This window comes from Dama dama, chromosome 9, assembly GCF_033118175.1.
Source record: "Dama dama isolate Ldn47 chromosome 9, ASM3311817v1, whole genome shotgun sequence".
Classification (NCBI taxonomy): Eukaryota; Metazoa; Chordata; class Mammalia; order Artiodactyla; family Cervidae; genus Dama; species Dama dama.
In genome coordinates, this window is record NC_083689.1 from 59,535,315 (window position 1) to 59,552,424 (window position 17,110).

Below are 17,110 nucleotides of genomic sequence, written 5' to 3' on the forward strand. Positions count from 1 at the left end.
TCATTGACACAGACACACACACAAAACTATATCCATGTCTTCTTGCACACACCTCTAGAGTTCATAGACATATACACAGAATTCCAGATAGACACTCACAACCAGACATACATATATCACACATAGCATACATGCTTATCTGACCCACATGCATGAACATAAGACATACAATAGACCAGTGCCATCAAACATGTACATACAATTGTCACAGGTTCTGAATAAACATACATATTTGTACATACATACTCAAGTAATGGATTCACAACTGCTCAAACACACATTCTGCAAATAATAGTTGTACCCACAAAGCACAGTCCTAAAAAGGCACATATATGTAGTTACCATCACTTAAAGGTAGATAACTGAAGACTGATTGAATGGAGATAGTTGAGGTTTCATTAGTATTTGATGTAGTGGGTAGAAAGATGTTTTCATTCATTCATTAAGTTACAAGTAACATATTAAGCATATAAGAAACACAAAGATAAACAAGATGTAGTCCCTTCCTCATGAACTTTTAGTCTAGTGATGGGGGATGCTCAGTAAATAAACAAGGAAACAATCACAGTCTGTGATATGTGACAAGAAGAAAATAAGCAAGGTAAGACATTAGATAATAAGTGAAGCCTCAGGATAGCTGGCAGTTTCCAGATGCTTTTAGAATTTTTGCCCCCTCTCTCAGCCTGGAAAAGTGAAGAGGTTGCAGATTCACCCTCACTAAGTCACAGGATAAACTGGTGTGTGTGTGTGTGTGTTAACACTAACATTAGTGAGAGTGTGGGCTCAGACCTGGAGTACCTGGTTTTAAATGTTGGTTCATTCTAGTTGAGTGATTTTTCTCTTTCCCTCAGTTTCTCATCCAAAAATAGGGATGATACTAGTTCCTTTAATAAGGATTAAACTAGCTGATACTTACGAAGCACTTAAAACTGCCTGGCGAGCGTTCTCGACATTAGCCATCGTATCATTTTTCGAGACCAGGCTTTCTTAGAGGGAGGGGAGTGCGCTAGGAAATGGGTGGGGGGGCGGGGACATGAGGAAGAGCCTGGCAGTGCTCTGTCGGCTGTAAAGTGAGCAGGCCTTCATCCCAGGCCTTATCTGAGCCGTCTTTTGGAATGTGACCCTGGCATACCACCTCAGCAGACCATAAACCAATCCACCACCACTCTGCTCCGCCCACAGCCACAAACCACAGAGAAAAAGGCACACGATGGGTGGTGCTGGGCGTGCCTGTTGGTTTTTAGTTGCGTCAGAATGCAGCAGCTCTGCTGTGGGTCTGGTTCCTAATGCTTGCTGTTTCTGCAGGTCAGCACCTATCACCCTGCACCTGCCTCCCCAGGACATTCCACGGCCATTGTCAGTCTTCCTGGCTCCCAGCAACACCTCTCAGCTAACATGTGAGTTAAAAAAAAAAAATGAGTTCAACCCTCCACTCCTGGTTCTGGCACAGAGGGGTCATCGTTGCCATCCCTCTGTCATCGAGCATCCCCCGTCCCCAACCATCCTATGGAGAGAAACAACAGCTTCCCTTCCTTTACAATGTCCAAAGGAAATAATAATGAAAAATACAAATTACCAAACTACATCATCCTGGCTCATTATTTTACAAAAGCAGAAAGAGACTAGTTTATGTACCAAAACCCTACAGGGAGATTGGGTACTGAGCGATTTCTATTGTCTTTGTTTAGATTCACAATGCTTGGTCATCAATAGATGCTGCTGTATCAGTGAGAAATAAATATAACATTTCAGGAGGGAAAGAAATCTTGCAGATGAGAACATTCTCCTAGCCCCTTTGATAAAAACTGTCAGTGCATCAAAGTCCTTAGAGCAGTTGTCCCCAACCTCTGGGCTCTAATGCTGATGATCTGAGGTGGAGCTGGTATAATAATAATAGAGACAAAGTGCACAATAAATGTACTTTGTGCACTTGAACGTGCACTTGAATCATCCTGAAACCATCCCACTGGCGCCAAAAGGGTTGAAAACTGCTGCCTTAGCGTCTATCCAGCTCGAAGCCATAAACTTTTAACCCCAAACCTGGGAAACCAAAGTGGGTTATTTTTAATGCCTTTAGTTGGATAATTATTCTCCTTCCACAGCCTAACTACTCCCCAGGGTCTTTACCCCAAGCTCATATCTGGATGTTACCTACCCAACCTACTATGTGGACTCCAGAGTGGAAAGTCACTGCTCCAACCCAAGAACATTTCTACCACGTTTCAAGCCCATTCTCCTCCATCCCACAATGCAGCCAATATTCATTCCACTGTGTGCCGAAACAATGAAATTAACCCTTGCCTCCCACTTCCCCATGTCCATCTCCTGCCTACATTAAGCTAGCATCTTGGGGTTTAGACACGTCACTACCCTCAGGAGAGGGAATGGATCAGAGAGGCTTCTATGCTGACCCCTAGATTCCCTGAACCTTGATGTCTACGACCACTGTCTTGAGGGTACTCTAAGCAGTGTGAACAAGCATCCTAGATAGAACCATCACTTTCAGGCTTTTGACCCAACTCTGCCACTGATTCCTGGTCACCAACTCCTTTCTCTATTCTCGGCCAGTTTCCCCAATGTCAAAATGCTGATGTGACCTCAGTGAGTGACCTGGAGCTTCAGGGCACTCTATGGAGGAGCGAGGAGATGAAGGGGGCAGGGATTTGGGACCCTCCACTGCAACTTCAACAAGGTTCCACCGTTTCCATCTGCCTTACATTCTTAAAGGATGTTTAGTGCTAACCACTGGGTCATGGACTCTGAGTTTTCCTCTCCCTTCACCCTTTGCTGGTTCCATGCCCTCCACTAGGCACACTCACCAGTGTACTTCACCAGTTCCCTGTGTCTCCCCAGGTTTGTAGCTCTGCACTCCTACTCAGCCCATGGACCCGACGAACTGGACCTACAGAAGGGAGAGGGCGTCAGGGTCCTGGGCAAGTACCAGGACGGCTGGCTCAGGGGCGTCTCCTTGGTGACCGGGCGAGTTGGCATCTTCCCCAACAACTACGTCATCCCCATTTTCAGGTGCGTCCTCTCCAATCTCAGGCATCAGAGGGTTGGATCATCTAGGCCAGAGTCCATCTCTGAGTTGAATGGCTGAAGGACTCAATCCTTTCAGAGTGTGGGCCAAGAAACAATTTTTGCTTCACTATCCTCCTAATGATTAATTAAAAAAAAAATAGTAAAATAGTTATCTTTTAAATAGCTCTTCACATTTTACAAGTATTGATACTTTTGCATCTTTTAACTATTTGGCTATGCTCAAGTATCTCAATAGGTGGGCATTATTTCACAGATGATGAAAGTGATGTGCAGTTAACCAGCCTGCTCAAGAACTAGATTTCAGTTCTACCATACAACCCCCACAAATCACACTTCACTGTCTTCACCCAGACACTCCATAATCATAGCACAATGGGAAAGCCCAATGGTCAGAAGACCTCTAGGACCACCTTGGGAGACTTCCCAGGATGTGGGGCCATTAGGCAGAGTTTTCGTGACTCAGACCACTACCCATACATCCAATCCCCCAGTCATGTGCTAGTTACCCTGCAGGTCTTCTTTCCAAACAGCTTTTCCCAGCCGTCTTCATTCTCTGGCACATTCATCAACTGCACTGCTGCGCAGTTTGTCCAGCACCTCATACAACCACAAGTACACACAGGCCCCCGAAAGTATCCATGGCTCCTCCTGGAAGTCCAGTGCTACCTCCACCCCCTGTGAGTCCAGGCAAAGCCTATCACAAGGTCCCAAGCCCCTTACCACACATAAACACTACCTTTATGACATACCAGAGAGTCATAACTCCAAGGAAAGGGATAATCCCATTGTTCTCTACGGGGGTCAGAGCAGGAGTCATATATGGCCAGTTTGGGGAACCTTCCTGTAGGTGGGCAGTGTGTCCAGAGGAGGGCTGCAATGGTGAGGAAATAGAAGCTACATCACTGGATAAACCTAGAAGGACAAGAGGATTGTTTGAGTGCAGAAGACAAGGGTCAGAGAGACCATAATAGACTGTGCAGACCAGGAAGTAAGCTTGTTCCCTCAGGGGAAAGTGAACCAGTGAATACAGCTTAGAAGATTCTGGTTCAATAAATGACTGCACTTGCTTTTATTGAGGTGGCGGATCCCCTTTCTAGATAGAATACAGGCAAAGTGTGGGTACCAATAGATCCAGACAAAAAGATTTCTTTGCATGCCAGAAAGTTGGAATAGAGGGTCAGTTACTCCCTTCAGTGGTTCTTGGAATTTGTTAGACATTTGCAAAATCTCCAAAGGCAAACTAAGGATGCCTATAACTGATGCTTTAATCCGTTTAGTCAGCAAATATATATTGAGCACAGTATGTCAGGCACCCTTCTAGACACTGGAGAAACACCAGTGAACAAAATACACAGAAATCTCTGCCCACTGGAGCTTATGCTCTGGTGGGATGGACAGAAAATAAATAAGACGTATAAGGAATATAAGTGGTGTGCTGATAAGGTCTAAGAAGAAAAATAAGTCAGGAAAGGGGGATAGAATTTACGTGGGGGTGATTACAATGTTAATAGTTTGGTCAGGGGTGGGCTGGCAGAGCAGTGAGAAGGAAGAAGGAAGGGATGCGGGAAGTGTATTCCAGGCCCAAGGAACAGCAAGAACAGATCAAAGGCCCCAGGGAAGGAGCATACTGATGTGAAGGCCGAGAGGACTGAATTAGGGCAGTGAGAGTGGCTCGTAAGAGATGAGGCCAGAGTGGTAACAGGGATTCAGATTCAGAATTTGCTCAGTCATAATGAGGAATGTGACTTCAACCATGTTACAGGGCTTGGAGCAGAAGCGTGACATGACCTATCTTGTGTTGTAATCAGAACCCCTCTGGTTGCTGGGTTGAGAGTACACTGTAGACAGGAAAGGTGGAAGAAGAGAGACTAGTTAAGCGGATATGGTAAGAATCTGGGGGGTGGGGGTGGGAGTCGGGGGAGGGCGGGGATGTTGACAGTGAAATGAATGAAGGTGCTGGCTGTGGAAGGAGGGAAGGAGCGGTGGTTAGATTTTGGTTTATTCTAAAGGTAGAAACAACAGGATTTTCTGACAAATCCAATTCTGAGTGTAAAAAGAGAGGACTCAAAGTGGGTCCTGAGTAACTGAAGACAACGTTGCCTTTTACTGAGATGGAGTTGAAATCCAAAAGAGGAACGAACAGGTCTTGAGGTGTTAGTGAGGAGAAGCAAAAGCCTGGTTTGCAGCACATTGTCTCAGATGCCTTAGTAGTCCTAGTAAATGGTTGCGTATACAAGTCTAGCATTTAAGAAAGAAGTCTAGGTTTAAGATGAAAGCCCAAAGACTAGATGAAATCATCGAGGTAGGATCCGTTGTGGTGGAGAGAATGACCGTGAGCCGGGAGCTTAATTCCCCAAGGAAACAGGGAAAGTGATGCCTGCAACAAGGCAGGGTAGGAGATGGTAGAGTCTGTTCTTGTGACTCCAAGCTGGGAAGTCTTGAGGAGAATGGGAGGATAGTTCAGGAGTGACAGAGAAGAGCAAAGACCCTCTTTAACTCATGAACAGTCTTCCATAGAAGAAACTATCGTGAACTCTCTAGGGCCATCTCTACTACTCTACTGGGGTATTTGCATCAGGCCTTAGCCCGAAGTCCTGATTATTCCATAAAAAACCACTAAAGTAAGAGTCACTGTATAATTCATCATCCAGACTAGGACGTTTTTGAGATAGAAGAGGGACACTGCCAGGAGAGCAGGTGTAAACAAACTCTCCCTGGAAAATCTGGACTTAAGATCACCCTAACTGAATGCACATGGGACTCTGTTCCAATGTAGCTCAAGGCTCCAGCTTCCTATTCTCTCCTTGGTTTTTCTCCAAGGTAGATCTATTCCTGGGCAAATGATGAGCTTCTGGACTCACTCTATCCGAGGTGGCCGTGTGTCAGATGGTGGATGGATGTTCAGCAGCACCGTAGGTGGCCATGAGTCCCTCTCCACGCCTGGCTCATAGAAACCTGACTCTGTGCATATATTGAGATGCTGCTGATGGGAGTGTTTGCTTCCAGGAAATCAGCATTTCCAGAAAGGAAAGTCACTGTCACAGTATAATCTCCCTAGGGATATTAGTTGACAGCAGATCCATGCTTTCCCTGTGTGTGTGTTTTCTCTGACAGCCTCCCAGATGCAGAGAAAGTTTCCATCCCCGAAACCTTGGATGCAGATGACATGCTCAGTTTGTCTATCTGGGGGCAGCTCACCCTTGTTCTTAACAACCCTTCCCACTGCGGGAGGCTTGGTTCCTCCCAGTTCTCAGGGTTGAATGAGGCCATCCTTTGTCAGCAGAGTTTCTGCTACTGAGTGGGTTGGACTACATGTGCGAGGTCCCTTTCTGCTCTTCGGTTCTGTGTGGGTGAGAGGTTTTCCCCCATTTTCATTGTGTGCTTGCAGGGATGGCTCTGCACTACCTCCAGCCCCCATGGTGTACAGGACTGCCTTTTCTAAGACAGCTAGACCTCCAAGGTGTGAGGTGCTCCCTGAGATTTGAACCTTCGCTCTTAATCAGCATCTCCTAATGCACTGAACCAGACAGAGTCTGGGGATCAACTGAGAGACTAGAGTTGACCAAAATGCCAGGGTTTTGATTTACGGTTCGCAAGCGAGCCTTTGAATTACCAAAGAGGAGAGGCTGCTATGCCGTGTGAAGCCCCAGTGCTCTGTGCTGGAGGGGAACGCCGGCCTGCCCAGCTGTGCTGACCACCCCTAGATCTCTGCCACCGTGACCTATTCCCCAGATCCCAGAGACAGCCCATGGGTCGGGGGTACACAACACTTGTCACGTTTTCATTCAGGTCCTTTGTAGCAGCACCTGCATGCTTTTGGGTTTCCTCCTCCACACCCAGTCTCAATGTTCCCTCCCATTTTAGAGGCTGCAGAAACCAGCTCCTCCCCATTCCTTCTCCTCCTCCTCACTCTCCCTCTCACCTCCCTCTCCTCCCCAGCCTCCTCAGCTCATCACCACAGCTGAGGGACAGGCTCAGCCTCTCAGAACTTGGAAATGGGATCAAGGAAGGAACAAGGGAGGGAAGCACATGGGCCAAGTTGAAGGCCGTTCACGGTGGGCACTCAAGCAGCAGCCGCTGATCAGACTCTCTCCCTGCCTCAGACTCCTGCCTCGCCACTCTCAGCAGCCTCCTTAGGATCCTGTTTCCAAGCTCTTTCCACTCCTTTCTGTCCTCCCAATAAACGCCTTTCTGCCCAGTGAGCCAGGATACTTCTCTTTCAGGCAGCCTTCAGCAGACTCATGCCATCCCGTTGCCAAAGGGGTAGAGAAAAGTGACAGGTGGGCCACCACTCACTGCCCTTTAACTTGCTACACAGAACTGTATAAAGACTGTCACAGTGCAAGCTCTTGCCTTACCAAGAGGCTCCTGCCACTACTGAGCAGGGTAGACGGCACATGTGTCATGCCCCTTTCATGTACTGCACAAGTTCTTAAGGGCTTGTATCTCAGGTAGAAAGGGGGACACACTCAAAGCAGTGCAGTGAGGCAAATCAGAGGCAACACGCTCACTTCCCCTTTAAACCCAGAATGCCTTTCAGTCTCTCCATCTAGAAAACAGGGGTCATAACGTCTGCAGATCTCGGGTGTCATGGGGATTAATGGATATATGTTAGCACAGCATTTTGATGTTAGAAGAGCATGCTGGGTAAGTGCTGAGTTTTTTTTATTTTTTATTTCTTGGGCTGTGCTGGGTCTCTGGGTCTTCTTCATTGCTGCTTGGGCTTTTTTCTAGTTGCAGTGAGCAGGAGCCACTCTCTAGTTGTGGTGCATGGGCTTTTCATTGCAGTGGCCTCTCTCATTGCAAAGCACAGGCTCTAGGGTGCTCAGGCTTCGGTCATTGCAGCTCCTGAGCTCCAGAGCACTGGTTCAGCACTTGTGGCACTTGGGTTCAGTTGCTCCCTCGTGGACCAGGGATCAAACCCATGTCTCCTGCACTGGCAGGCAGATTCGCTGCCCCTGAGCCACCAGGGAAGCCCATGTTGACCTTATTGCCAAAAAACATAGAGGGGTTCAGTGTTGGGAAGGGGACTTGAAATTTAGGAGTTTCTGGAGTCCAGCCTCGTGCTGGGTCCAGAAAAATGAGGTTGCACCTCAGTCTGTAAACAGTTGTCCAAAGAAAAGACTGGTGGAATAAGCTCGACTCAGACCTCATTAACTGTTTTCTGTACTTGCTGCCACTGCCAACCATTTTGGAACCTGTCTTCCCTGTTGCTGGTCCACTTTGCAGCATCCTACACTTTGAGGTCTTTGTTTAAAACACAGGCAGATGCAGACTCTGCCATGAAAGCCAGAGCTGGGGAGTTCTCTCAGCCCAGCCCTCATCTCCAGAATGTAATCTGAGCTCTGACTGGTGGCCAGCCCACTCCACTTCCCTAACTGCATCCCCAGAGACCAGAGGAGAATGAAAGCTGTGGCCAGAAACCCCCTCACCACAAGCATCTGTCCCCCGGGCATGTGGCTGCATATGCTGCATGGGCAGAGTTGGCCACATTAAGTGGTGCCTTTCCCATCTCGTGCAACACGGGTGGCTCATTATTAAACTACATACACTTTTTTAAGCAAAAGAGGGAGAGAAAAAGGAGAAATAAGAGGAAATTACCTAAAGAGAAACCTGGAGGCATTGACAGGAAGGAAACTACATGGAGACATCTTTGTGTCAGGACCTTGGTTGAGTTGGTTAGCTTCAGGGAATTAGCAGAGGTTACTGAATCAACAGAGTGACAAGGTGATTGATGGAGTACTCCTCTGGGGTTGGAGGAGGATGGGGGTAGGATGGGACAAGGACAAGAGGAGTGTGTAAAGTGACAGCCATTCCCCACGGGGTTCAGGGAGCTGCAGACTGGAAAGCAGTGGGCAAGAGATTGCTGTTTTCAAAATTTAAATACTAGTCTTAAAAATTAGAGCCTAAGGCTAAAGGATTAGGTTTTGTGGAGGCATGTGTAGGGCCTACCAGCTCCTTTGGTTTGTTTATTTCAAGCAGGATGCAGGGTTTTCCAAATGATGAATGCTCTGACTAGCCAGAAGGTAGTGTAGCTCAGTGATAAGAGCATGGGTGACAAGGGCCAGCCTGGACCTAGGTTCAAATCTCAAATAACTGTAAATCTGTATTTTTTTAATCTACAAAACAGTATTATTTCTAGTTGCTAACTCAGAAGACTGTTGTAAAGAACCCATGAGATAATGTGGGCAAAGGACTTGGCCAACGCCAGACATACAATGAAAGTGAAAGTATTAGTCACTCAGTCATGTCCAACTCTTTGTAACCCCATGGACTCCCTATGGAGCCCGCCAGGCTCCTCTGGAATTTTCCAAGCAAGAATACTGGAGTGGGTAGCCATTCCCTTCTCCAGGCAATCGTCTCAACCCAGGAATCTAGGCCAGGTCTCCTGCGTTGCAAGCAGATTCTTTACCATCTGAGCCTAAGTGCTCAATATGTGTGACACAAAATGACTGGCTTCAGTGCTAAGTGCATTATGGCAGCCATTCAACACTTTAACAATATATGCAGAACACAGAAGATATAAAATAAGTCATATAAGATCTCTGCCTTCAAAGAGTTTAGAATCTAGTGGACAAGTCACTGAACAAACAAGAAACTGCCCCTCCAAAGTGAGATGAACACATACAAGGTCTTATGCCCTAAACTCAGGGCTGAAGGAACATGGGATGAGGAGTGATCAGAACTGGAGGGAAAGCAGATGAAATTCAAATCTTCTCGTCCCACCAGGACTCAGCAGGAGACCTCTTCCCTCCCTCAGCGCACCCACACAGTTATCCAGGTGTGGGAGCTGAGGCCTCTGTAGTGAAGACTCTGTGTGGTATGTATATATGGGTAGCAGTAGGTGAGGAGAGGCCACAGGTGGTATATGATTGGGAGCTGACTGTGGTATATGGTTGGACTCTTGACTGAACTTTTCCTTTTTCTATTTCTTCTTTAAAAAAAAAATTGCACAACCAGAAAGACATCTAGTGTTCCAGACTCCCGAAGTCCTGGCCTCTACACCGCATGGACGTTATCCACCTCCTCTGTGTCCTCCCAAGGCAGTATTTCAGAAAGTGATCCCCGGCAGAGCCGGCCCTTCAAGTCCGTCTTCGTGCCCACGGCCATAGTCAACCCTGTGCGGAGCCCAGCCAGCCTGGGGACCCTGGGGCAGGGCTCTCTCCGCAAAGGACGAGGTAGCATGAGAAAGAGTAAGTGGTGGCAGAGAGGTACGTGCCTAGACCTAAGGGGTGGGAGCGATCTCACTCTGGGCAAACGGAGTGGTTTTGGGGTTTGGTTTGGTTTGTTTTTTTTTTTTTTTTTTTGCAAAAACAAGGATCTTTGCTTTAAGGTTGCTTTACATTTCCCAAATATCAAGTTGTTTTATTAGATGAAGCCAGCCAGACAATCTCAGGGTCACGGCCCTCAGTCACTACATACATACACACTGATTGGGATGATACCAGCCCTGAGTACCAACGTATAATTAGAACATGGCCTAGGTTGGATGCTAGTTCTTATTAAGACAGAATGACCAAAGTACTTGCTGGATCAGTGTTTCTCAAACTGTGCTCTGTGGAAACCCTCAACGGGTACCAAAAGGGAAATGAAGGATACAGGGGAGGAGGAAAAGAGGAGTTGATGCTAAGAGCCCCTGAATCCCACTTTAACTAATATATGTACAAGTTTAAAAATTATATTGTACAAAATTACATTATATTGTACAAATATATCCTTCCAATCCTTCACCCCCAGTCCCAAGTTCTCATCCATGTACATGCATACCATGTAATCTTAATACATTGTTCTGCACCTTGCTTTTATTTTTATATAACATCCACATTGCACACATGGCAGTTACATAACTTCCTTCATCTTAAAAGTCATGCTTTTATCATCTAATATATTGAACCTCTGCATAAGACTTCATTTGGGGGGGTTCTAAAAACTTTCTGAGACCCATTGTTATATAACACATCAAACCTCTATATTTGTACACCTCTCTAGAAGAAGACAACAAGCCAAGCTAAGTCAACTTGATTTGTTCTACTTCCCCTGACTTAGACTGGACTCTGCCATCCCTCCTTTGATCTTAAAAAAATGATTAAAGGTGAAAATGCAGTACTAGTCAGAGCAAAGGATTCACATGTGGGGCAGTATGCCACACAGGAAAATGCCCCCAGAAAGTTAAAGCAATTATCTTGGCTCTACTCTTTCTCAGTGCTTTCCAGTCGCTTGCTTGACTACCAATCTCAGCAGTCTTGCCTCTTAATTCAAGCCAATCGTGTTTCCCTTCTGCACCCTCCAGTGCCTTCCTCCCCCTTCTCCCTGCAATACACACAATAAGTAATCCCACCATAATAGCCTTGGGCAAGTTACTTACTTCTTGGGTCTTCAGTTTTCTCGTTTGAAAAATGAAAATTAAAATAGCACCTACCTCATCAGAGTAATAAAAGAATCCATTTAATAGTAATGACACTGTGCCTGGCACACAATAAGCACTCAAGAAATGTTAGCTACTTTTATAGCATTAGTGTCATATCAGCATTATCAGAGCTCTTATGATTCAGCAGATCATGTTAGGTCCACCCATAATGTGAATGTATCATTTCACTTAGTGCTGAAATGTTCACACTTATGAATGCCGAGAAGAACATTCCCGTGGCAATGTTTCCCGCTTACTTTCGGACACTGCCTCTCTTCCTTCACATCTATCTTGATCAACTTGGAGTTTTGCATCTCTTGGAAATTAGGAACCCATAAGATAAACAGATATGGCAATAAACTGATTTTTCACTCATTTCTGAGAGCCTAAGGACAGGTCTGGGCTTCCCTGATGGCTCAGACAGTAAAGAATCAACCTGCAATATGGGAGACCTGGATTCGATCCCTGGGTCAGGAAGATCCCCTGGAGGAGGGCATGGCAAGCCCCTCCAGTATTCTTGCCTGGAGAATCCCTATGGACAGAGGTGCTTGGCGGACTACAGTCCTTGGAGTTGCAAAGAGTCAGACACGACTGAGTGACGAAGCACAGGACAAGGACAGGTCTGCCCAGCGTGGCTTTGACTTTTCTAGGTCCCAGAAGCTCTCTCTCTCCCTTTCCCCAAGGTGAGGCTGGTCAAGCTATCAATCTCCCCAAAGCAAAGAGAAATGACAGAGAATTGACTATGTGCACCTCACAGGGCTGTCAGTGGAAAAATAAATGTCGACATTGAAAGGTCAGACTCGTGTAAGCGGTGGCTGGCTTGCCGGCGGCGGCTGAGAATACCGACGCTCTTGAGTGTCTGCTTTCCATGTTCACACCCATCCTGATGAAGGGTCATGACACAGAACATGGCCTTGGATGGGCCCTCTGTGCCGGACACACGTAACTTTGATTCACACACGTGTCCATGGAGTGTCACAGAGGACTGACGTCTCTGCTATGGCTGCAAATGCTGGGAGACCCTTATGGAGAAATGACCCAAAATGCGGCTCAGGGTGTCTCTCCCACTACCCCCCCTCGGAGTGCAATAACTTGCTGATTCTCCAGTTCACCCACAGGACATGTGCTCAAGGGGTAGGGATCTCCTGTCTTCTGGAGAATTTGAGGGGAAGGAATGGCTTCCTTTTACAGAGGAGGCTCATCTCAGTTAAAACCAAAAAAAGAAAAAAAAAAAAAGGGAATGAGCTCAGGGAAGTGAAAGGAGCAAAACCAAACTCCTGAACCATGCATGCATTTTTATAGTTTGTTTCTCCTTTACCTAAAAAGGAAAAAATAAAAAAGTTTTAAAACATGGGGGCATTTATTACGTTCCGGGCACTATCCTATCCTAACTCTTTGCATGCATCATAAAATATAATCTTACCCCAGCCCATGAGGTACTGTTGTTAGTTCCAGTTTACAACCAGGGGGGCCGAGGAGCAGGAAGGTGATGTGACTGACTGGCCCCTGGCTCCTTGAGAAGAGATCAGATTCCAGAGCCTGTGTCATGGGACTTCCTGAAGCTCATCCGCTCCCAACCCTAACTCGGAAATAGCCTTTCTAGATTCACTTCCAACTACTGTCACATTTGCCCAGTACACATGGTCTCTAAATCCCACTCAGCTTTCCTCCCCACAGACCCGATGAAGAGCAGAGGTCCCCACACTACAGGCCTAATGCTTCCATCAGAATTTTCTTCAAGAAGCTGGTCAGAGTCCCCTCCCCTCTCTCCTGCCCTCTCCCTCCTGCTCATGCCTCTCAACTGACTCATCCTTGTGAGTCTCAATGTCTGCTGTCACTTGCTTTGTCTCTGCTTTTGTGTCCTCTTTGGTCTGTATGACCTTTCTCTTCTCTTCTCATTGTGAAGCCCTCTCTTTAGGACTGTCTTCTTCATTTCCCATCTTAAAGGCCTGGAAGGAGAACATAGGAGTGTGTGTGTGTGTTTGTGTGAAAGAGAGAAAGAGAGAAAGAGAGAGAGAGAGACAGACAGAGGACAAATGGAGGTAATACACCTTCTGACACCACCCCCCACCAACATTCACCTAGCCAGTCATTGGCTGCCGGCATCGGCAAACAGCACCAAAAAAAGAATAAGGTCACCTTTGAAAGACCCTGGGAGAATGTGAGCACAGTCAAATTGGGAAAGCACTTAACTATTCTGGGATATCAGGACGCACTGCCTCCCCAGCGCCCCCCCTCCACCCCCAGCTGCTGTCAGCCACCCCAGGGCTGATATCTCTGTCTTGTAATTCCCCAGATGGATCTTTGCAGAGACCCGTCCAGTCGGGGATCCCCACCCTCGTGGTGGGCTCCTTCAGACGCAGCCCCACCATGGTGGTCCAGCCTCAGCAGTTCCAGTTCTGCCAGTCACAGGGGGCCCCCTCCTCAGCCTCCACGGTGGTGGCAGAGCCGGGACCCAAGCCCACTCCCACCGGGGAGCCTGCCCTCACATGCGTCAACAGGGGCAGCGACACCAGGACCCACACGGCAGCCAGCTCCCTCATCATGGAAGGCAAAGAAATCCCCATCAAGAGTGAGCCTCTCCCCAAACCGCCTGCATCTGCCCCACCCTCCATCCTGGTGAAGCCAGAAAACTCAAGAAGCAGCGAGAAGGTAGGAGTAGGTGATATGGCGCAGCGGTAAAGAATCCTCCCGCCAATGCAGGAGACACAAGAGACGTGTGTTCAGTCCCTGGGTTGGGAAGATCCCCTGGAGGAGGAAATGGCAACCCACTCCAGTATTCTTGCCTGGAACATTCTATGAACAGAGGAGCTTGGCAGGCTATAGTCCATGGGGGTCACAAAGCTTTGGATACAACTGAACATGCATGCATGACCATGAGGTGACATGAGGGGGACCTGATTCTTTAGACCCCTAACTGCACAGTGTCCCAGCTCCTGAGATTTCAACTCTGAATGGATAAGGAGTCAAAGGAATCCTCACACACAATCCCATCCACATCGTCATACCACCTCCATCCTCCCTGGACATGTTACTGAATCTCCTTGATGCTTCCAGAATATCTCATACATCCTGCTTTCAAGGCCCAGGGGTGACTTGAAAAAGCATGGCTTTGGCCTCAGATACAATGTTGTTTTGAACTCCAGCTCTGCTGCTTGCTAGCTGGTGACTCCGGTTATAACACCTCACCTTTCTGAGATTCTTTTGCTTAATCTGTAAAATGGCAGTAAGAAGAGTCATAGCCTCACAGGATTGGAGTGGAAATTAAATGAGATGAGTAAAGTGTTTACACAGGGAACAATGTGTACCTATTCACAGTATGGAAGAGGTAACAGACACAGGAGAGTGTAAGTGACTTGTCAAGGTCACACAGAGTTATAACTGCTCCATTGACTGTTATCAGGACCTTTGTGGTTCTATGGCTTTTCCATAAGAAGACATAAGAATCTCTGTAAACGTATTATGTTCTCAGTAATATCCTTGAGGAAAGAAGGATGGTGGGATGGAGGAGGTAACAAGAAAATTAGGTGACTGTTATCATTTAGTTTTGGGGCTTCCCTGGTGGCTCAGCAGTAAAGAATCTGCCTGCAATGCAGGTGATGCAGGTTCAGTCCCTAAGTCAGGCAGATTCCCTGGAGAAGGCCATGGCAACCCACTCCAGTATTCTTGCCTGGAGAATCCCATGGACAGAGGAGCCTGGAGGGCTACAGTCCATGGGGTCGCAAAAGAGTCAGACATGACTTAGTGACTAAACAAACAAACAAAAGACAGAGAATGGCAAGGTAAACACGATTGTACCAGACAGGTCCTGTAACAGGCTAGGAAAGAAGGGAGAGAGGAAAGTCTTATGCAAATGTGAGGTGGTGACTCCCACATAGACAGGGAGCTGGTTTGCTGGCTCTGCTTTGAGGATTTATAAGTTTATCACAGAACGTGATGCAGTCAGCAGGTAGGCCTCAGGGAAGAGGTGGGCCTCAAGACAGGCTTTACTGGCAGGTGGAGAAGAGACAGGGGAGGTGAACTTATATCTTCTCGAAAGGATCATACCCTCTTGCCCAGGACCCTGTTCTTAGGTCGGTAATTGCCCCTTCTATTTCTGCTAGATAATCCCCAGTCATTCTTCAGTTCTTGATTGAAATAACTCTGCCTCTAGGAGGCCTTCCCTGACAAGCCCCATTCCAGCTTCAATTGGCTAATCCTTCCCACTCCCTTAGCATCTCATTCTTCCCCACGGAAGCACTGGTTCTCCCTGTCATCTGTCAGGGGAGTGCTGTTCACTCTTGGATTTGTACACAGCACCTGACAGACTGGTGATCCCCGGTGGACCCTCATGGCAGACACAAGCATTTGCTGGAGGAACACGTGAATGAGGCATTCCCAGAGGGGACGAGGGTAAAGGAACCGTGTGAGCCAAGTCCGGGGGAAACAGTACAGTTCTCACACCTCAGCCATGACCCTTTTCTCTCCTGTCTTACAGCAAGTCAAAACCGTGAGATTTCAGAACTACAGCCCTCCTCCCGCCAAACACCACACCTCCGGGAAGCCTGAACAGCCAGCCACCCCAAAGGGGTCCCAGCCTGAGGCAGCCCCCGTGGGCCCGGAGATGACCATCCTGTTCGCCCACCGAAGCGGCTGCCACTCTGGACAGCAGACAGACCTCCGGAGGAAGTCAGCTTTTAGCAAAACCGTGACCCCGGCGTCCACTGCCTCGGCCACGCAGACGGCGTTTCCCAGCAAATGAATCGACAGGCGGCTTTTCCTAGACCCCAAAGAGGTGAATTGCATTTAAATATAGTATGCCTCCACTGAGGGTGTCCTGCTGTTCTTTGCGGACTCGAGCATAGGTCCTTGTTCTGCCTTGTTTAGCTCCAGGAAAGGACAGGTGGGAGCGGGGATTCCCGCCTTGGCTAGGAAGGTAGGTGACCTTGCAGACATAATGATTTGATGTCTCAAGACAACTGCCCAGACCAAGGAATGGGAGCTCATCCCGCCCAATCTCGTCCCAGTGTGGAGTGTGCACCCCTCATTTCTTGTGCTCTGTGTAGAATTTCTATGATGCTCTAAACGGGGGTTCAGCTGTGGGGGTCACAGTGGTAGAATACTGGCATTACTTCTTTGACCTCAACATCTTAGAACAGCTTCTGCCATCTTCTGGGGCCTGGATACAGGCCACTAGTAGGCACTGTATCTTTTTCCCTTCCACTGAGTCACAATCCTGGCTGCCAAGGGAGAACTTTTGGGAAGGGTGTGAGATGAATGCTGCGAACATTCCAAGAACCCTCTAAACCAAAGAGAGTCAGCTCCCTGGCTTTGCTCCAGACAAGGTCAGAGAGAAAGCTGACTGCTGTCATACTTGAAGCTTCTCAATCTGTTTGCCCACATACAGCCCTACACAGTAGATAAGCAGGAAGCATGTACTTACGGAGAGGGTCCTGTATGGTACTGTGGACCATCCTTCATCCCTGGCCCTAGACAGACTTCCCCAAGAAAACACAGTGTGCTTAGAAACAACTTCATAAGGGGTTTGAGTTTAGATATTCATTCTGTTTGCACTGCAAACAGTCTTTACTTCCACTAGTTTCTTCTATTTGGGGCAGACTAGATGTTTTCCTGGATTGCAGGATAAGGTAACAATATTATGGGGAAGATGGCAATCCACAG

The 17,110-nt window shown here is 47.5% G+C and overlaps 1 protein-coding gene across 1 annotated transcript in view; it reads left to right on the forward strand.

Moving 5' to 3' along the window:
- The window catches only part of SH3RF2 (SH3 domain containing ring finger 2), a 144,467-nt gene that overhangs the window by 109,215 nt on the left and 18,142 nt on the right, over nucleotides 1-17,110 (forward strand). Inside the window, exons 6-10 of the mRNA XM_061151638.1 lie at nucleotides 1,306-1,397; nucleotides 2,854-3,024; nucleotides 10,003-10,235; nucleotides 13,746-14,101; nucleotides 15,927-16,223. Of these exons, the coding sequence (XP_061007621.1) occupies nucleotides 1,306-1,397; nucleotides 2,854-3,024; nucleotides 10,003-10,235; nucleotides 13,746-14,101; nucleotides 15,927-16,190 (1,116 nt within the window). The 3' untranslated portion in view covers nucleotides 16,191-16,223. The remainder of the gene's footprint in view (nucleotides 1-1,305; nucleotides 1,398-2,853; nucleotides 3,025-10,002; nucleotides 10,236-13,745; nucleotides 14,102-15,926; nucleotides 16,224-17,110) is intronic.